We start from the raw sequence: 22,076 nt of genomic DNA, 5'->3' as shown, positions 1-22,076 counted from the left end.
CTAGAGCTTAAACGCTCTGTTAAAGACAGAGGCTGAACCGAGGGGCTGTGTAAAGAGTTTTTGAACTGTAAATCATAGATATTCCAGTAGAGCCCCAAAATATAAATATAGACCTGGAAATGTGCAGAATATGTCCCCCTTTTAAAATGTTATCTGAACAATAAATCAACCACAACAAAATACCTCAGTACTACTGTACAGTGTTGTTTTTATTTTGTTAGCCAGAAGCTTTTCACGAGTTCTTCAACTTCTATTTATACCTTTTTACAGCTGCTGTCATTGCTCTCCACTGTGGTTTTAACATGACACTGATTTTAATTGACTCAAGAAAACAACCCTTTCATTTTCATTTTTATTTTAAAAATTGATGCCTGAGTCATGTCCACTCAGTCACAGCATGTCACTTGCAATATATGTATAGTTTGTTAGGTGTAGGAGCAGAAGGGTCATCATTCTACTGTACTACGCAGCGGGCAGCAGCACCTTGTGACGTAATTTCCATATGCCATAGGCCTGAGGTGTTAGCTCTTTTATAAAAAAAGCTAATTTTTTTCTTGTCAGCATTACACTGCTGTCGAGCTCTGTTCATAGCTGCAATGGTGGAAACTCCAAGCTTCAGCAGCCTTGGTTCATGGGAAGTTATTTTGCTGACGGCAGCAGGTTTCAGTCAGAGTGATGAATAAAGAAGTAGACAGAAAAATAAGGGTGAATCAACAATCCTCTGTTTTTACTTGCAGTCACTGTTGAAGTCAGCAGACATTTCAAGAAGGGCCTGTTGAAACAACACTGACAGACTTAATTAACCCACGCTACTTATCTAGTCAATTTTAACATTTAGTTTGTGTGTGTGATTATTTATGGACAATAAAAGTGTCAGTTAGAGTTATACTGCATATAATACCGTCTAAAGCTAATATATATTTTACCATCTTACAGAGCTTTAAAAGATTATACTTCAAAGGTACTGGCGCTGTCACGTTTTCAAGAAGTCTAACTAACAAGTAATTCATTCAAACGTAACCCATAAACCATATGTGTCAGATACAATTAACTGTGTCATAACCACATATATGGCCAGCGATGTCCATCTGTCAGTGGTCAGAGAGTATCTTACTGTTCAGTGTAGTCTTATTATTTCCCTGTGTGGTGTCATACAACTGCACTGTGTGTCTTCAGATAGTGTTGTGTCAGTCAAGGTGAGCTACTACTAGCTGCTGAGTCCTGATATTTATTGCCGTTGTAGAGTAAGGCAGCTGCTTTTTACAAATTTGGTATGTTTGTTGGTAATTTTGCCACCTACGCTGTCACTCCCAAAATACTTCCACACACTGTTTCTCAGATGCTTTGGTGTCATGATTATACGATCAGCATGATGTTGCTTACTAGCGTCCTCATCCATTTTTATTGATTATTTTAGTTTACTGATAGGTCAAAGATGCAGCTGGATCACGAGGTAAACTACTTCAAAAGATCTGTTATAGACTGTAAATTTTGAATTCGATTATGGTTTGAATATTAATTTTTTCTCCATTTCAAATAAAAAGTGACAGCCCTACAAGGTACATAATTAATTACAGTTCATAATGAACCTGCTGCCATTTTATTGTTAATTTCCCACCTGAGGTCAGTGGTGGAAAAGGTGGAATTTTTTTCTCTCAGTTTGGCTTTTCATGTTTCAGGGCTTATATATGAATCTGACATAAAAGTTCTGTCAAAACAATGAACATATGAACATCCATATAATAGCTCCACCATTAGTAGCTATACTAGCACACAGTATTTAAGCAACCATATAACCTAAGTATACTGTATATAGAAGTGAAATATGAAGACTCAGCTGCTGACAGACAACAGTGGTAGCTAACTGAAACCCAAAGGCTAGACTAGGCTAGGTCTAGGCTGCGTTCAGGCACCCCTACTCAATTTGTAAAGTCAATACTCCCAAATTTACTACTAAGAAGTTGCCTCCAATGGGCTGACAGCATACCCAGAGACTCAGTACTTTTATGTTACTGAAGTACTGAAATCTGTCAGTAAAATGTCTGGTTCGATTCAGTCTATCCAATGAAAAATATATGAACTGTAGGTATCAAAAAAAAGTATTATTTTGGTATCTATACATACAAAACTCAAGTATTTGATTAGAACATATCAAATGATATCCCACTCTAGTGCTGAAATAGTGTCAGTTCCATGAACCCTGGGTTAACAGTATGAACTTTCAACACATGATGGATAACTTACAAATAGAAAAGTAGGCTAGTGGAAAATCCATCAGTGTGTGTAAGAGCCAGTGATTAACAACCTGTCCAGGCTGCTAACAAGAACAAACAGCAGAGTTCATGTCTGGCCTCCATTATTTACACCTGCCAGTGACTTTTTCTTTCATCCAGTTAATATGATATTACATATTCACAAGTGACTGATGAACACATGGTTATGTGATATTTACCTACTTAACGACTTGATGATTGCAACATGAAACAGTTGGCTGTTGACTGGCGTGCAGTGGATTGTTGGATAGTCAGGCCTACAAAACATACCCACTGGTTGTTTCCTCCACATTTCTTGAACATATATTTAGCCCTGTCTTTATCTGTGTGTTTGTGTGTTTTAGTCCAGTGGTTGCTTCTTGGTAGTGCTGCCTTCAGCAGAATACAGTCATGGAAGACAGCTGCTGATTCTGCTGGTCTTATCATCTGATTAGGATGGAAAACAAAGGATAGAACATAGTAGAGGAGGAGTGGGAAAGAAGGGGGGGGGGGTTAGAGAGAGCAAAAAGAGGGCAATATAGATGGAGAGATGTACACAGACACAAAGAGGTCAGTGTAGACAGAGTGACGTGACTCACCTAGAATTCAATTCAAGAAAATGTCCATACAAGGAAATATGGAGACAGAAGAGAGGGATTAAAAGAGCAGACAATTGGACATTTCTAAAGGAATTATTGTCAAAATCTTGCTACAAACCTTCTTACAACAGACTGGTACTGTATGGAGACTGAGAATGATAAAAAATCTGAACCTGGTGAGATTGTGAAAGAGACAGACAGAGAGAGATAGATAGAGAGAGAGAGGGGAAGAAATGGGTAAAAAGGTCAGAGGGATGTGAAAGACCAGGACTGAGTGCTGATAGCATTGGCTACCACCTGACTGGTATTAGAAGGATCACATACTTACACATACTCACTTTTCATGCAAACTGACACACACGTGCATAGATCACATGCATAGGTCTCTTTTGGATTCCCATCACTGCCTCCCGTCCTATGAGCTGAGGCTTAATGAGACCATAGAAGCACTAGGGCTGCACTATATTGGGGAAAAAACTGACATCGAGATATCTTTTTTTCTTTTCTGTGTTATATATTGCGATGGGGAGGGGGCCTTAAAGGTCAGTCCACCTTAAGTAAGCCTGGTCAGGTTCCAATGGGCACCAGGTGTAGCTCATTTATGCTCCACCAGAGGCTAACTCCCTTCACTTTAATCAGGAGGTGGCAAGCAAGACACAGGAACTGGGCTTGGGTCTTGTGGAGTTGTAGCAATTTTTCACTGACAAATAGCCTAAACTGTACATACACTGCACTGCTATATCCACAGCTATATTGCTAACATTAGGACACAGTGACTGCTTAACTGTTGGTGCCGCTGAGAACAGGAATACACGCACTCAAAAGCTACCTGGTGTAAGTGAATCTCAGCCTCTAGCATACAGGCGACATTATCTGTGACAGTAGCCGTGAGGCGTGCATGTTTACAGGTAGCTGATATGCAGACATGCACGTTGATCAGTTCACTATGGTCTCCGGTGAAGGGTTTTTTGATAAGTTGATGAAGTGCACCCCTTCATCAGAGCACATCAAAAGTCGTAGCATGACGTGTCATTTGCCTTACTCGACATCGCCCGTCCTGCAGTGTGACTTTTGCACATGCGCACATCACGATGTCGATGCTGAAACGATACATCGTGCAGCCCTAATAAGTACTATTTCCCTCTGTTGGCTGTGTCACCTTCTACTACAGTCAGTTATTTTATCACAACGCCCTTCAGCAGCTCCTGGTGTGGCTTCAAAGATCTGAGAATGTTTTCATTTGATACTCTAGATGCAACATGTCTTGAGACTGTATTACATTACAAACTATTGAGGCCACTCGGTGGGAAACTCTTTAATTTGAGGTTTAGGCTGACAGTTGAGACATGCTGTTCTGGCTAATACAATGTCATGATCTCAGTTGTGATCAGTCATTGTCACCCGACCTGAATCAGAACCTGGTGCAACGTGTCTTGCGGTCAGTGTAGTTTCTACATGACAGAGTGTTTTGTGTGGAGAAGCCCCTCTGCTCTTTTTCTCTTAATGATCATATTATCAAACCACCTCCACATGACTGAAGTTGTTCCATTTTTTTTGAAACTAACTCCTCCACAGCAGAGCCTGTAACAACATCACATTCACTCCCAACCATGAGTGTTGCTGCTGTACGTAGTGATCATGTAAACATGTCAACATGTCACAATAGCGAAGATTCTTACTTGTATTAACATGAACAGTATTGCATACTCCTAATCCCCATGACTGTGTTACTAGAGGTTTAAGTAGATTTAAGTAGTGTATGGATTACTTTCATAGGTTTATTTACAGCAGTGACGTACAGTTAACAGTTGCTTCAGATTAAACTCACAAGGACACAAAGCAGTTTTTTCCACTTCACATTAGGCCAAAGTTTAGTTGAGTTAAACATGATTGATCTCATTAGGGAAATGGTATTTTATCTACAGTTCATGAATGTATCTATTTTGATGAATCATTGGTTAAATTCATTTTCAAGCAAAAATACCAAAAGTACCTTGTTGCACCTTTTCACTTGTGAGGATTTACTGCTTTTCTTTATCTTGTGTGAGGGTTAGGGTTAGGGTTAGGACTAGGGTTAAGGTTAGGACTAGGGTTAGGGTTAGGACTAGGGCCAGGGTTAGGACTAGGGTTAGGGTTAGGACTAGGGCCAGGGTTAGGACTAGGGTTAGGGTTAGGACTAGGGCCAGGGTTAGGACTAGGGTTAGGGCCAGGGTTAGGGTTAGAATTGTTTTGAAGTGTTGTTTGGACAAGTAGGCATTTTTCACTGTTTTGTGATGATTTACAGAAAAATGCAAATGTTTAATCAATCAGTTGATAAAATATTTGGTAGATACATTGACATTGAAAATAATCACTAGTTGCAGCTCGGTTGTGATCGCAAAAATAAGCCTTTTTCACAGCAGACGGTTTGATTTGGAAAAGCACAGGTGTTACTAATAACATTAACGATGGCTCTGTTCTATTCAAGTGTCCCAGTAAGTCATCACAGTGTGACAGTGAGCCAGCCAAACAACACCAGCACCATGAAACTGAAACAGCTAAATGGAAATCAGCCGTCATTTATTTTATTACTTACACCTGTGAGTTTCCTGCTGTGATACACATGTATTTTTGTGAAAAGGGCCTGTGAATGCATATTCAACCAATTCCTGACTTTACTGAATTCAGTCATTTGTAATACTGTTACAGCTCTGGGTGAAATAAAGTCAAACCTTAACCTCAACACAAAAAAACCCCCACTGAAACACTGATTTCTGAAAAGCTGTTGCAAATTCACTCACCCAGAACCAAGATCTCAAAACTCAAATTCTGAACTCGTTGAGCTCTTTTGCACAGGGAAAGGTATGCCCTGCATTTGACCTACTTGAGTTGTAGGAGCAGTGTGAAGCCTGTATAGCAGGAGGGCAGTATCAGTATCAGGAGGATTCCTAGTAGCTAACATGTATGTGTTTAGTGTGGGGGAAGATGGAGCATAGAAGATAAAAACCTCACACTGATGCTGAGAGAACCTGCAGACAGAAAAACAGCTGGGCTGAGATTCAAGACAAGCACATTGTGGCAACATCACTAAACTCTGAGCCACTGCACTGCAGCACGAAAAGGAAAATTATAACTGAAAGAAGCAGAAATAGATTCAATATTTAACTCCCTAATTGCAGAGTTTTCCCTACATTCATGTGCTGCTGCAGAATTATGAGCCGCTGCTGCTAAAATTTCACACGATCATTAATATCAATGGGCTACTAATGATTTTCACTGGCACACTGTGCGAGCACTAAAACACCCTACGTTTCTGGTGGAATTGTTTTGAGTCTTTACTAGTGCATCAGAATAATCCCTCTCCTCATTCTTCATAGGCCGTCTATATGAAATGTACTGTTAGAAGAGTAGCGTGACTCCTTTAAGGAACAGGGCAATGTGTAATGTGTGTGTGTGTGTGTAGCAAGTGTGTCTGGTTGAGTGAGTGAGTGTACAGTAGATACCTGCACATTGACACGCTTATCTGTAATACTTTGCATATCAGTTCAGGTAAATTGTCAACAATAAATCAGTCAACAATAGCTAAAATTAAGTTATTCATGTTTTCTGACAGTTTCAGTCATCTTTGCATAAACATAAGATTAAACCCAGTCTTTATTTTTAGTCATGTTTTCCACTTATAGTCATAGTTAAGAGAATTGCTCAGTCACATGTTAAGGCAGAGTGAAGCCGCTGCTTTAGCTTTTATTTTGCATCATTAGTGCGTCAGAAAGTGTGACATCACCGTCCTGCAACAAACAAAATCTCCAAAACCTTTAGTTAGGACTTTGGGAGCACTGTTTGCTTTTTTTTAATATCAGGCTCTCAATAGGCTTGACATTTAGAAACACAGCTGGCTTCTTGTCTGTTTTGCAGCACCTTCACGAGGAGCTACCAGTAACACAAAAATAAAAGAAAATGTAGAGATCTGAGGTTTTTACAGAAAACAAATGCAAGCTTAATCCAGTTATGACTCATGTAATCCTCTTAACAGTTTGGTGTCAAGATATAAAGTGTTTGTGTCCTTGTGTGTGTGTGTGTGTGTGTGTGTGTGTGTGTGTGTGTGTGGGGGGGGGGGGGGGGGGGGGGGGGGTTAAGGGAAAAGCGAGAGGGGCTGAGAGAGAGAGGAAAAGGGGTGTATAAAAGAGATTAGGAGAAGGGGCAGGAGAGTGAAAAAGAGAGGAGTGGGCAGAGATGTTTAGTAGGTGGTATTATAATAAATTGTAAATATAAGCACAAAAGAGGGAAAAGAAAATGAGAAAAGACAGGAAAAAGAAGAAAATGGAGGGAAAACATTAAAAAGAAAATAAAGTTAACCAAGAGAAGGGTTGCAAACACACACACACAAACACACACAGATTTGTGGTCAGCTGTTGTGGTGCAACAGTCTGCCTGTGGTGATTGCCACAAGTTATGTGTCTAGATCAAGGTAGAGGTGTGTGTGTGTGTGTGTGGGAGAGGAGAAAATGCCCAGCAAGAAGCTGACAGATAGAGAGAGAGACACAGAGAGAGACAAAGAGAGAGAGAGAGAGGGAAGGAGTGTGTGTGTGAAGGTAGAGAAGGAGAGAGTGAAGGGGAAAAGGACAGAAGTAGGGTAATCTGTTAGGATAAGCAGAGCTGCCCTCCTTCCTGTTGAGCTGCGTGTGTTTTGTTTTGGAAACTTGCGCCTGAGCACATGCTGAGCCAGCCTATCGACTGCACACACACACACACACACACACACACACACACACACACACACACACACGTATGCACGCACATCCTATGGGCCTAAGGAGATGTGTGGGAAATCGTGTGGTTTTGCAGTAATTACCCAAATGTGTGTGTATTTGCTGCTGATGATAGCATGACATTAGATTGGCAAACAAAGCACTGTTACCGTAAATTAGTGTCATATTAAAAGAATCTATGTTCCATCTGGCTTTGTTGTTCTTTAAACATCTGGGTCAATTCAAGTTACTTTAACTTCTGATTCAGATTAACAAATGACGATTTCAAAAGCAAAATAAAGATATTCACGATATTCCATGGAAGCAGTGCAGTTTTAATAGTTTGACTCATGTTGTATAACGATCACCCATCTAAGTAATTCCCAGTCTGACAGGTTGACTATTTCCCACACAGCATGTTGGGAAATGCGGGCTGAACATGCGTCCCTTGTGGAAAAGTGGTATTAGAAAGAAACAGGAAGCCTGCCTTGGGATTTAGCTTCTACTCTGTTCGTGCGTGTATTTGTATTTGTGTGTGTGTGTGTGTGTGTGTGTGTGTGTGTGTGTGTGTGTGTGTGTGTGTGTGTGAAAAGAAGCTGTTTTTCTTGGTGGTGAAGGAAAATAGAGTGAAGCCAGTGGAGCTGATGGGAATGTTAGCAGATAAGACAGCAGTAGACTGTATTCCTTGCAACATTTGAAAAACTCCTTTTCTCTATCTCCTCTACCTGCTGAGTGCCTTAATCTCTCAGATTACAATGTCAAACAGTTTTGTATTGATCCTGAATTCTTCCCTCAGATTATAGCTGTGTTTTTATAGTCAGTCAATGAAAACACAATGATATGCTCTTACTACATGTCCATATTGCAACCCTGAATGTCTGCAGAGCTTTCTCTCTCTCTCTCTGTGTGTGTGCCCTGGTAAATACTTTTTGCAGGCCTGATTATCTTGTTTATCACATAAATATTTTATATTTGTAAGGTTAATTGTCATTTTTGGTGTTTAAGGAATTAATACATACTTGACTGTTTTCCAAATCAACAATGGCAGACACACTGGATGATAGGAATCACCTTACTGCCTTATTATTGATTTTTCTTTATACGTCTTTGCTGTTGTTTTGCCTTGTCTGCTGTTGATCTCTGTTGTCGTTGTCGTTTACGTTGTTGTTGTGGCTGCGCTGGTGAAACAGTGAGTATGGGCTTGCTGAGTGGGCTATAGCATGACCTTGACTTGCTCTGCTGCTTTTTGCTGCAGAAGCCAGTGTTGTCCCGCTCTGTCGGCGGGCAGGCTGGCACACAGAGAGGGCATTGTGGTCTTGTGCTCTGCTGGCATTCTGAAACATTGACTGACTGACTGACCGCTCTACTGTCTAACCCTTGAGTCAGAGTAGATGAAAGAGGGCGACTGTCCCTGCTGTCCTACTAGCATTTACTGCGACTGAATGACTGCTGTCTACTAGCCCTCTCCACAGCAGAGACGAGCTGCAGCATACACTGCAGATTTACTAACAGGGAGCTGGAGGGTGACTGCAGCACTGCAATGTTACAGGATGGAGGAAGAGAGCATGAGAGGCAAAATTACACTAATGCACCAATGTGGTGTCAACACATGATGTTATTAACTACAATTAAATGAGCAGTTGTGGCCCATTGTGTTTATCTGGACTGTGTGGTCCTGTTAACATTACCAGGTTAGATGCATTCAGCCACTAACAGGTCAAGTATGGCAAGTAATCTTTGCAGCTTTGCAGGTTAAGTACACTTGAGTTCACATTACATTTCCATTCAGCTCAACTTCCTCGCATTAGGCCCTGAAAAAGGATGTGACGTCACATTTCCGATGAGATCGATAAATAAATATTAATAAGAGCAATCACAAACTGTAAACAGTGCAGTGTGCTATAGTAATGTGATAATGTACTATAATGTTGATGACTAGAATATTAGTTTGTCTGTTTCCAAACACATTGCAGCAGTGTTTCTGTTGGCTGATTTAGCATATCCTCTCAAAGTCAAACAAAGGTGAACTCTGACAGGAGTCGGAGATCATACCAGAATAGGAAGTACATGCTTGAATTTGTCCATTGTGCAGGATTCAATAGAAGTGAATGACAAAAAGGCTATGCGGAGAATGTTTTTTATCCACCGAATCACAGCTTCAGACTCGGCTTTTTCATTTGCGTTTGATAACGCCTGGCTACCAGTGATTTTTTTTTGGATGGCAGGGTGCTGAACTATTTAAAGAGGAAGCTGTTTGACTGGTTAACCCAGGTTCAGGTTCTGTGCCCACAGTCCTCCACCCTGTTTAACTGTCCATGAATGAGACACCGCTGTTGCTTCCCATTTCTTACATTCATGTTAGTCCTTGAACCTCCTCTGAATTTCATTCATCTGAAGTATAGTGGTGTCTCAGTACAAGACATACTCTGTGAAGCCTGTTGTGTATGATAGAAATGTCATTTGTATATATGGGGGTATTTGACATTGTATAATATGCCTAACATTGATGTTGCATAAAATAGCACTGGCCTTTTTAACCTCGTAGAGACATTTCAGAAGAAAACATGTTGAATGTAATGAATTGAATTATTTAATAATTTCTCTCTCTTTGTGTCTGCAGGCTTTCAAAGAGATGCTGTATGCTGCTCAGGACCAGGCCCCATCTATTGAAGGTATTGCTAACACACACACACACACACACACACACACACAAATACAAACACAAAATAGGGTCGCATCCATCATTAGGTGGCTTATGGCCTCTGAGCATGTAATAGGAGCTGCTTGGAGAGGCTGTTGATGGCAGTTACATTGGATAATCAAATGATCAGGAACCTTGTGTGTGAACTGAATTCTTTGAACATGCACAAAAGACTGAACATGCTAAGTCTTTTGTGCATCCCTTGACTTAGACTGTATTAAATGCAGCTATATTGGATGTTAGTTTAGTTTGCTCGGTGTGCTAGTATTGTAAGAAGCAGCAGGGTAGTCACTCAAACCTAAATGAAATCAATATTTACTGTGAGCAGCTTTGTCTTTAAAACAGCAGCAGTTCTCCTCGGTACACCTGCACACAGTGTTTCAGGTTCTTGGCAGGTTGGTTGTTCTGCATCTTGGAGAAGTTGCCACAGTTCTTCTGTGGATTTCGGCGTCTCAGCTGCTTCTGTCTCTTCATGTTAATCCCAGACTGACTCATTGATGTTGAGATCAGGGCTCTGTGGGGGTCAAACCATCTGTTGCAGGACTCCTTGTTCTTCTTGTTGATGGAGATAGTTGTTTATGACTCTGGCTGGATGTTTGGGGTCCTTGTCATGCTGCAGAATAGACTTGGGATCGATCAGACACCTCCCTGATGGTATCTAAAGTTATAGTAATAGAGTAATAGTAATATGACAAGACTCATAAGTTTGATTCCAACATGAATTAAACTACAGGTTACCATAGCAACAAGGGATAGGGTTCAACATCATTTTATCAAATTCAAATCCAGTTTTGAATCCATTTATCGAATCTAAATCTTTTTGAATCCCTCATCAGTTCTAACTACGTTTACCTTTCAACAGTTTCACCAGCTTTGCTGTGTGGACACTGATGTGAATTTTTGGCTGCCAAAGTTTTTGTCTCAGCTGTTCCATAATTTATGCTAATTAGCAACAGCCCATCTAATCTGCTGTGCTGTTTCTTATTTTAACTGGCGACAACGACGTTCAGATAAAAATTAAAAGCCTATCTATAGTATATGTTTTTCATTTCTGTTTGCTGATTTAAAAAAAATAAAAAAGAGTGAAGAGATAAAAAGTTCAATAAGACATTTGTCAGCGTCGGAGCTTAATGAATCCGGGTATTTTACGGACTGCCAACCAGATCCAAAATGGAACCTGCTATCGGAAGCCATCCCTGCTCGCTACCCCTCTTTGCTGTGATTGGCATATGCGGTTCTTTATCTCCACCCCCTCAATTATTTTTTTTTATACGGAGCTACCTCATCCTGCATTATTGCTTAATTATGTGTCTTTGTAAAAAGACAACAGCCACAGTGTGGCCAAAATTTAAGGCCTCAAAGAGTCTTAAAATGTCTTAAAACCAGTTATCGGAAGCCTTATTTTTCATCATGTAATGACAGACCTCTTTGTGCCACTGTACTGCTCACTCTTTAAGTAATATCATGAGTAGCACAATGTTTTTCCCTCGTGTCGTTCCTTTCATCTTATTTTAACATAATAGTTTCTCCTCTTAAACGGCCTGTATTCAGTCAGAAATAGGACTGAAGCGGTAAACAAATCACAATCAGCCACATAACAAAGTGCAAACCAAAAAAACAAGGACAAAAGTAATGACATAAGTGTTACAACATGGAAGAAGACACAAGCCTACCAACACACATATAGGTCATATAGCTTGTTGTACAGATTACTTCCACAGTACAGTAATTAGCTTCATTTGTATGTCTGCCAGCTGCCTATTGATCTAATGGCATGTGTCAGGCTGTGTGTGTCGTTAGTTTTCATGAGAGTCCTCAAAGTCTCTGACCCACTTAACACACGCAAACAAGAATAGACAGAGAGCTGTTAGTGTACAGTTGTCCTGCTCAACTGGTCAGCAGGTATTGTCCTGTCATAACAATATATTTATGAGCCGAAGGTCATCATCATCAAAACCACTGAAACTTTCACATGATAGCAGAAAAAATCTGACTAGTAGAAAATGTATTGGTGATTTGTCTGTTAGGGAAGACGTGTATATTTTTATCAACAATAATCTATGTGTGGAAGAAGTTGTATAAAGCTTTCTGTGGCTCCAGAATTGCATTGTGGGTAATGCAGGTGCCAGGTTTTGTCATGGAAAAAAATAGCTGGAATAAAAAAGGTGATACATCTGGTTGTGCTGAGCTGATTATGATACTGTCCATCAAGAGTCCAGCACATTACATATTATAGGAGTGTAATGCTAAATTGATGGAGCACTCTTACAACCATTTACCAAGAGGAGAAATTATACCAACCACCAGGCAAAGCTGGTAAATTTGGGTCGTAACCTTCTCCTCAATATTTCAATTCCAGAACTAATTAGTCTCTGACAAAGCTTCATAATCATCATAATTGTCATGAGAGCCATTTCTGCATTATAAATCACACGGCTTGTCCTGTAACTTATTGAGTATGGAATATAATGTGATGGGTTAGTGTTAGGTCTTAGATTCTGAAGCGTGGGTTGTATTTTTTTGTGTGGCATTTTTATGCTTTTATTACAGACAGTAGAGAGATGATAAGAAATGAAGGAGCAAAAGATGTAATAAAGCTTCCAGGCCGGATTTTAACTGGGGATGTTGCAGTTCATGGTCGTGTCTAGGTTCTGGTTTTTACAAGTGTTTCTTAATGCAATACTAACGTGACAGTATATATGTGGAAATGTGTGTTTGTTGCTGCAACAACTCCTTCTCTATTGACCGGTTTGAACCTATTCCTTCCGAATATGTCTACACTGTAAGAAATGAGGGCCAAAATCTACAGCCTTTATTCTGAGTAAATATGCGTTTCAAAGTTCAGCTGAAGCTAAAATGATGCTTCAGCGTTAAATCGAGTTGATATCTTCCAGAGTTAGTCTGTGGTAGGGTTGTAGTCTCCTGGTCGACTGGTTAATCAGTTGGTAGATATGCCCTCATCTGACTAAATTCTCTTTGGTTGAATAATCGCCGTGTTACTTTCATAAGAAGAAAAGTGCTACATCAACAGCCTTCCAGGATTAATCCATTATTTCCTGCGGTGGGAGGGACACACTAACAAATTACCTGTGTATTCAAAACACCCCCATTGCAGTGCGTTATATGTGTGTGACGTGAGCGAGCAGCAGAAAAGTGACGGTGAATGCGAGCGGAGCAGAGGAAAAGGTTAGCAGTAAGTTGTCAGTCTGGCAGTAAATTTACAGTACAGACTACAGTGTGTCAGTTATAAATGCTGCAGCTTCTCAAGACCAAGAAAAGTCACGTCTGTTATTTCCCCAACTGCTGGAAAACAGAAGGAGGTTAGCTCCAAAGTTAGCAACACTGGGTTAGCCTAATCTGAAGATGCTAAACAGAGGAATAGAGAAGGGAGAAATGTGTGGCTGCTGAGTTCCCCCTTTAGTCACAAATATTTCGATGACATCCCACCATGACTCTTTGAGTGTTTTGGTGCATGTGTGTCATGTCAGAGCCAATCTGCAGCTGTTCTTGTGGTCCTCTAGACCACTTCGAGGGCTCCTACCTCTGCACCTGATAAGACGACGTGGAGTATCGATTGTCTCTGTGTGAACTTTATAATACATTTTTCAGGTTCAGTTTCAGTATGGAGAGTAGGAACTGTTACAGCAACCGAGACCTATTTCCATGTACATATTGGCACATCAGTATTGTATTACGACAGACTTGAAAAAACCTGCACCTATCCTTTAACCCCTAAGCTACATAGGTGCCTTCTCTTGAGATGCGCCCTGTAGGGGGTTGTATTTAAGCCAAGATGCTCACAAACACACAGTATTCCTTAAATCTTCTGTTTTGTCAGGATTATGTAACTAGTATTCTTTCTTTTTCACTGAGTGACTATCACATAATTAGTGATGGTGGACTCTGTACTGACTGACTGTCTCATAGGGCAGCCTCTATGATCAAGTAAATTTTTAGTTGCTAGTTGTTTTTCCCAAATGATCATATTGTTCATGTACAGCATTCAAATTAGTATAAGCCCTATTTATTAAATTCTATTCATAGTATCTTTATGATGTTTAACCTTTTGGGAGAACCTTTCCTCATGTTGTTTTCATTAAATTATATATGTTACAGAAACTACTTCACAGGGGAATTACAATCATCCATTACTTAAAGGTGTGTTGTTAAGAGATACCTGCTCTCTGTTGGATTAGGATAGTTACATCATGCTGAGGTAGAATCTGAACAGTTACTGTAAATGGAGGTGGCGGTAGAGCACAGATTTAAACCAGAAGAACTTCTGTTTAGAAAGTTTTCAAGTTGTTGAAAGCTCCTTCTCAACAGTGGCGTTGGGTTGCATCACCCATTATTTAACTATCGTGTGTTCCCCGTTCAAAAACAGATGGGGTTCAGGCAACTTTCAAATTCAGCAGTCTCTCAGCATCATTCCTCTTCTTTGACACTTTAGCCAGGTTTCCACCAGAAGAACCAGGTGAAGCTCCAGGAAGATTATTTTACCCCCCAAAAAGTCCCTGCTCGGGTGGTAGTACTTTCCAAAAGCACAGACACTTTAGGGGCAGGGTTTGTAGGGCTAACCATCGCTGATTGGTCAAACACAGACACCACGGCTGCTTCAACTTGTTTACCACTTAATTTATAAAAGAAGGAAGTACTCCTGTATTTATATTAGGACATTAGGTCATTGTTAACATTAAAAGCAAAGTTAGGTTTTGTCATCAGCGAGCTGAGGGAATGGTGTTGGTTGGGTGAGCTAGGGAGTGAATGAAGAGAGAGTGGTGGTGAATGAGAGAAATAAAACTATTTTCTTATTGTTTCATGGCGGGGATGTTCTAAAGCAGAAATAAATAACTAATAAACACTCAATAGATGATTTACTGTGGAGACAGGTGCTCTTGAGTTTCAGTTTCATTTTCCTCCTCAGCATTTCTCCTTTTCATTCAAACATTCACCCCAAACATCACAGTCATGCAACAGTCAAAGAACAACAAGATAAATCTGTGTCGTGTTAATACTGTGTTTCAAACGTCATCATGGGTCTTATTTGTATGATCTACCTGGTTCATCCGACAGGATTGCACAACAAGGACTTTTAGTTCCAAGTGTAGTTCCTGAGATTAGTTCCTCTGGTTCTAGAGCACCTGGAACTTTTGGTGGAAAAGGGGCTTTTGTAAACGGTGTAATGGTGCATTATTTTTTTTAACAGTCAGTGTGTTTTATCCATGTAGCCTAATGATTAACTGTACTTATTTGTGGTATGGCTTATTGATTAATTTGCAGTTGGCCCGTGTGTCAAACACTATTGCTTTATATGGTCTATGATCTATACAGAAGCCTGTAGTCACATGTTGGCACCTACTGTGATCTTGTGATCCACACGCTGTTCTATTCCCATCTTCTGACTAATGAATAAATGCACCTGACTGTTCATGCTCAAACTGTCATCTCGTTTCATTTTTTCCCCTTTACTTCAGTTTATTTTAAGAATCTTTCTGTGACTTGTCTTCGACTCAGAGGTACAACAGGCAATAATAACATCTGGAAAATGATTAACGATATATACAGTAGTCTATAAGTGCTCTGCAAACGCTTGCTTTCCCCATAAAGTCTGCTTTTTAAACAAAATGATTTACTTCCTCTTCAGCGCTGGTGTATTGGTGCAACCTTTTCAGCTTTGTGGCTTGGTCCCAAAATTATGAAACCAGCTCTGTGCTTTGAGGACACTAATTCTTCTTGCTGAGGTTTTTGAGTTTCCTGCTTGTTGCTGGCAAATACTCACAATACAATTTGTAAGTCAGGACATGATTATGTTAGAATGCTAATTTAATATTGAACCCAAAACCTTTCAGGGTAAGCTCCCAAGCCATTCATCCATGTGTATTTAAACTCTTTCCAACATTGTTATATTTGTATTTTTAGATTGTTTTAATGTGTGTAAATGACTTGGAGGACGAATTACGTATTTTGAATGAAATAGATTTAAGTTGTTGCTTTTTGAGAAACAAACGGAGACTTGTTATATCAATCCCACTTACCATCTATCATTCCTTTCTATCCCTCCACCTTGTACCACAGCTTCTCTTATACTCTGTTTTCTTTTGCTCAGTCTCTTTGCATCAAAGCAATCTTTACTGTCTGTCTCTCTGTCTTTGTCTCATCTTCTTCATGTGACCGACTTAATCAGCTGCTCTGATTGACAGAATTGTGTAAGCAATCAATGAGTACAATGGAAGATCAGTTGACCGCAAATATCCATTGAAAAAATTCTGCAGATGTAGTTCAAAAACTCTTACAAGAGTAAGAAGAAACGTGTTAAAAGAACTTAGAATGTAATGTCAATGGTGTTTGTTTTGACATCAAGTTGCAGACTCTTAGTCTCATTTACTGGTTTGAGGCTGTTATTGAAAATATCATCTGACATTTTGTTTAATAGGATCAGCAGTAATAGGCGCAGACACAGTTTGGAAAGAAGCACTCCAATCACATCCAGAAGTGATTGGAAATACATTGTCACTGAATGACATTTGTTTGTGAAAAGCAGCCAAGTGTATAAATGGTCCTGTGATAGTGTTAATTAGAAGGAAATTTAGTGACAAAGAGAATGAGTGAACTCTGACTATCCATTATCCTGGAACTGAAGGCTGTTGGATTAGCTATTTGCACTGGTTTAACCTGCATCGCTGTGTTAGTGTGAATGCTATTTTGAGTCTAAAAGGTGACTCTTTCATCTAGAAAAAAAAGTTGGAATCTTTAGAACAGCAACTAACAATCATTTCTGTCCTGCTGATTATTCTTTATAAAATGTCCATTTCAGATGTCCCAGATTCTGAGATGACTCAGAGATTATATTTCAAAATGTCTTTGTTTGTCCTAAAACAACAATCCAAAAACCAAATAGATTTACTGTAAAATTATATAAAACAGTTAAGCAGCAAATCTTCACTTTGGGAAACTGCAACCACAGAATGTTTAGAGGTTTTGCATAAAAATCAGTTATCAAAATTGTTGATTAACTAATGGTGATATTGAAAGGATTGGTTCACCCAAAATACAAAAACCCTAATTTTCTCATTTATATCTTATTGTATCTAAACACACAGATAGTTTTTTGGTTTAATATTGCCAGGTTGTGAAATTTCTATCTCCACTTCATTGCTGGATTGCTATGAAATTTTACACAAACATTTCCCACAGGACGAATCCTACTGACTTTGATGACCTTTTCTCTAGTGCCACTATAAGGTTAACTTTTTAGTTCTTTATTGAAATATCTCAATAACTGTTTGATGGATTGCTGTTAAATTTGCTTTAAACATTAATGGAGGATGAATTGTAATCACTTTTGACCATCATGTCCAGTACTTGAGTTTAGCAGGTTTATTATCACATTCCTGTTTACCTGCTACACGCCAAACCAACATGGTGAACATGGTAAACATAGGCTAGCATCATCACTGTGAGCATGCTGACATTAGTGTTAAGCTGTAGCGTCACAGAACTGCTACCAAGGCTGCACCTCCATTGTCTTGAGAAGGATGCAGAAATCTTAGAGATATTTAAAAAACCTGGACTAATAAAACCAAATCAATCTTCATGACTAGATACCATTAAAGGTAGGAGAGAACATGTTTTTGTTGTTATTTTTTTGTAACTTCGGTGAAGTGACCTGTAATGTTGTTCCCTCCTTGTCTCCCTACAGTTCAAGTGATGGCATGCCTCTGCACTTGGTAGGACGTTTGTAACTGTGTGAGAGTAAAGCAGGGTGTTACTGAAAAATAGAGTTTAAAAACATCAATTGTCAGATGGAAAGTATAGCCTATTACTGAGAGTGAGACATGTCATAATGATAATAATGATAATAATCATGATGACATGAGTGGAGACACAGAGAGAAAAGAGCAGAATAAGGCCAAAAAGGGATAAGGAGATTACTGTAGTCTGACTGTGGTGGCTGTTTGTGTGTTTGTGCACTGGTGAGAGAGATGTGGGGAGGGAGGGAGGGAAGGAGTGGTTGGGACACTCCAATTTAGTTAATTTGGTGTCTTGTCTAAAAGCAGCCAGTCTAAAACACTGTGAATCACTGAGTCTGCAGAGTCTGACTCAAAACCACCTGCACCGTCTGTCGTTGGGCCGCTGTTGACGTGACAGCGGGTATAAGTTAGTGGTCGGACACACAGGTTCTCTATGTCAACTATTCAATTAAAGTTGACCAGAATCTCAACCAGCGTGAGATCTTAAATAGATGAGATCAAAAATGATGAAAATTACAGGACGCTGTTCTGGTAAAACTATAAAACAAAATGACTCTATGGGAGGAAGAGGAGGGAAACCTTTTTACTATGCTGTTTAGGATACAAGTAAACATGATATCAATTCTCCAGAACAAGTTAAGGAGTACAAGCCAGTTGCTCTCACATCACTTGTCATGACAGTTTTTGGTAAGAAAAACAAAAACAGTTATCATGCCATCGGTGGAAAACTTAAGATTAGTTCCTGATTTTGACAACAGAGGTTTCCAGTAAATGGCTGTTTATCTGAAACTATAGTAACACACTAACTCACCTCAAGTGAGTTTGTGTTTCTTATTTCCTTTTTACTTTTTATCATGTAAACCTTCAGCTGCATACACTGTAATGAAGGCAGATTCTCTGACGACACTGCTAGATTAGTTGATTAATCTGCAACTATGTCATCGTTTATATAGATTCTCAATTTTTTGCAGCGTATCTCTAAACAGTACTGGCATGTCCATATGTACATTGAAAGAGTACATCTGGGCATGTGAGTATTATGATACTCTAAATTGATTATCTTCTATCTTCAGCAATGTCAAGACATCACCTTGGGCTTATAGATGTTGTGATTTTTACAATATTCTCAGATTTTATAGACCAAAAGATGAATCTACTAATCAAGAAAATAAAGCCCAAGTTGACGTTTTGACCTTGCTTGTTTTGTCAGATTAATGGCTACGGAAAATAATTGTTTGTTGCAGCTTTAGACACTGAGCAGCTGTCTTTCTTCAGGGTGCAGAACAGGACCGTGGCTGTGCTTTCCCAGCTTTCATAAAGCGGTGTGATAACATTTTTTGGAGTTGAATGTATCCCAAACTGATTAAGAACTGATTGTTGATTTTAGACATATCAGAGATAACTTGGCAGAGAGTATTACACACTCACCGAGCACCTTATTGTGAATGTTGGAAACATTCCTTTTTAGATTCTGGTCCATGTTGACATGATGGCATCACTTAATTTCTGCAGCTTTGTCAGCTGCGCATTCATGCTACGAATCTCCTGTTGTATTGGATTCAGATCTGGTGACTGGGGGGCGGGGGGGGGGGCATTGAAGTACACTGAACTCATTGTCATGTTCATGAAACCGGTTTGAGATGACTTGCTTTGTGACTCGGTGTGTTATCATTCTGGAAGCAGCCATTAGAAAACCATAAATGTTGGCCATAAAGGGATGTACATGGTCAGCAACAATACTCAGATAAGCTGTGTTATTCAAACCATGATTGATTGGTATTAAGGGGTCCAGAGTGTGCCAAGAAAACATTCCCCACACCATTACACCAGCAGCAGCAGACTGGACTGTTGACACAAGGCAGGTTGAGTCTGTGGATTCATGCTGTTGATGCCAAATTCTGACCCTACTACCTCAGCAGAAATGGAGATTCATCAGACCTGGCTATGTTTTGCTGGTCTTCAACTGTCCGGTTTCGGTGAACCTGAACCCACTGCATCCTCACATTACTGTTGTTGGCTGACAGGAGCGGCCTTCTGCTGTTGTTGCCCATCTGCCTCAAGGTCCGACGTATTTTGTATTCTGAGATGCTCTTTTGCTTACCACAGTTGTAAAGAGTGGTTGTCTGACTTACAGTAGCCGTTCTGTCAGCTCCAGCCAGTCTGACCGTTCTCCTCTGATCTCTCTCATCAACAAGGCGTTTCCATCCGCAGACCTGCCACTCACTGGGTGTTTTTTGTTTTTCGCACCATTCTGAGTAAATTCTAGGGACTGTTATGTGTGCAAATCCCAGGAGACCAGCGGTTTCAGAAATACTCAAATACTCAGCCTGTCTGGCACCAACAACCATGCCACAGTCAGTCACTGAGATCACATTTTTTTCCCCATTCTGATGATTGATGTGAACATTAACTGAAGTTCCTGACCCGTATCTGCATGGTTTTATGCATTGCACTGCTGCCACATGCAGTGTCCAATGTAGTATTCTTTCCCCACTGGCCCACTAGATCAGAGTTCTACTGGCTCCTTGTATATTCTCACTGGTCCAGCAGCCAAAACAATGAAAATAACCTCTTTTTTTGGTGATATATTCATTGTATACATTATAATGAAGTTTCCTTTAGATTTTGATGTTTTCCTTTAGTTATGGATATGTAATGTTGATATATTACTCAAATATGCAAAGTATAAAATTAGGCACATATTGGATCTGGATCAGTAAATGAATGGTGTATAAATGCAGGTTTCTCCATATTTGGTGTAAAGCCAGAGAGTATGGAGTACATAGGGAGAAGAGAAGAGAATTTATGATAATAACATTTCAGCTGGTATGAATGACCTTGATAATAAACTCTTGGGTCAAAAACTGAGACAATGCAGAGAGATGTGCAGAATGTATATGTCAAGATAGAAGAGTGAGAGAACGAACATAATGAACATAATGTTTGTGTGTATATGTTCACACCAAGCTCCTTCCGTCTGCTTCCTCAAGCCACCTGTCAAACATGCAGGTGAACTGTAATGAATGAATGGAAAGGAAAACTGCAGGAGGAAAATGAAAAAGAAACTAAGAGCATCTGTCTCCACAGTAAATCATCTGTTGAGTGTTTCTGCTTTTGAACAAATTAGAAAATAACGATTCATTCTCTCATTCACTGCTTTGTTTTCTCTACCGCTGCTCCCTCTCCTCATTCGACCACCGCTGCGCTCTCTCTCTCTCTCTCTCTCACTCTCTCACTGGCTCGTGCTCTCCCTTTCTTTTTCTCTTGTCTTTTTTAAAATGAGTCAGCAAAGCCTCACGTTACTTTCAACGTCATCAAACAAAGAGAAATGTCCTCCCCTCGTCCTAAACTGAACTGTATAACCGTGACACTGATTGGCAGTGACCGGCCAATCAACTTGCACTGCATAAACTTTTACTGGCCCTGGGCCATCGGTTATGTCAGACACTGACATGTAATTGCATGAATAAGCAGGTGTACAGGTGTTCCTAATAAATGAGTGTACATGATGAGGGTGTTGAAATTTGACAACCATCTAAAGCTGGATGTAAACAAAGAGATGATTGACAAGCATGGCAAGGAAAAAGTGCGGCTTCTCTGAAAATGTCTCTGTAGATATCAAATACTGTCTCAATGTTCTGTTAAAAACATTTGTATGCCAAGTTGAGTCTTTTCACTGAGTGTTTTTACTGAGTGAGCCATTTTCTGTCTTAAAAACCTTCTGCCTTTCAATAAAGATAATTGGAGAAAATTTTATTTGATTTGAAATAAATGACATTTCAGATATCAAATCTCTATACTGTATTTATGTACCTGTAGTCAGGGAGGAACCTTTATCATATTAGTGTTGGATTAAAATGAAATCTTATAAAAACTAAAAGGGCATTATGTCTGCCTGGTTACACTAATAAAAATATCAAATTTGAGGGTTTAAAAACTCCAGAACTTCTGAAAACAGTTGAGAAAGATGAAGTGCTCTGCTGCTGTCTCACTGCTCCATCTGCTGGTCAGAGCAGGACAAGTCGAGGGCTTTGCTGCACAAAACA

The 22,076-nt window shown here is 39.7% G+C and overlaps 1 protein-coding gene across 1 annotated transcript in view; it reads left to right on the top strand.

Annotated features, from left to right (window-relative positions):
• Positions 1-22,076, top strand: part of LOC137193617 (xenotropic and polytropic retrovirus receptor 1 homolog) — a 41,679-nt gene that overhangs the window by 5,570 nt on the left and 14,033 nt on the right. The window contains exon 2 of the mRNA XM_067604856.1: positions 10,199-10,250. Coding sequence (XP_067460957.1) covers positions 10,199-10,250 — 52 coding nt within the window. The remainder of the gene's footprint in view (positions 1-10,198; positions 10,251-22,076) is intronic.

Source organism: Thunnus thynnus, chromosome 12 (genome assembly GCF_963924715.1).
Source record: "Thunnus thynnus chromosome 12, fThuThy2.1, whole genome shotgun sequence".
Taxonomy (NCBI): Eukaryota; Metazoa; Chordata; class Actinopteri; order Scombriformes; family Scombridae; genus Thunnus; species Thunnus thynnus.
Note: the sequence above shows the minus strand (reverse complement) of the source record. Positions and strands in the feature narration are given on the sequence as shown.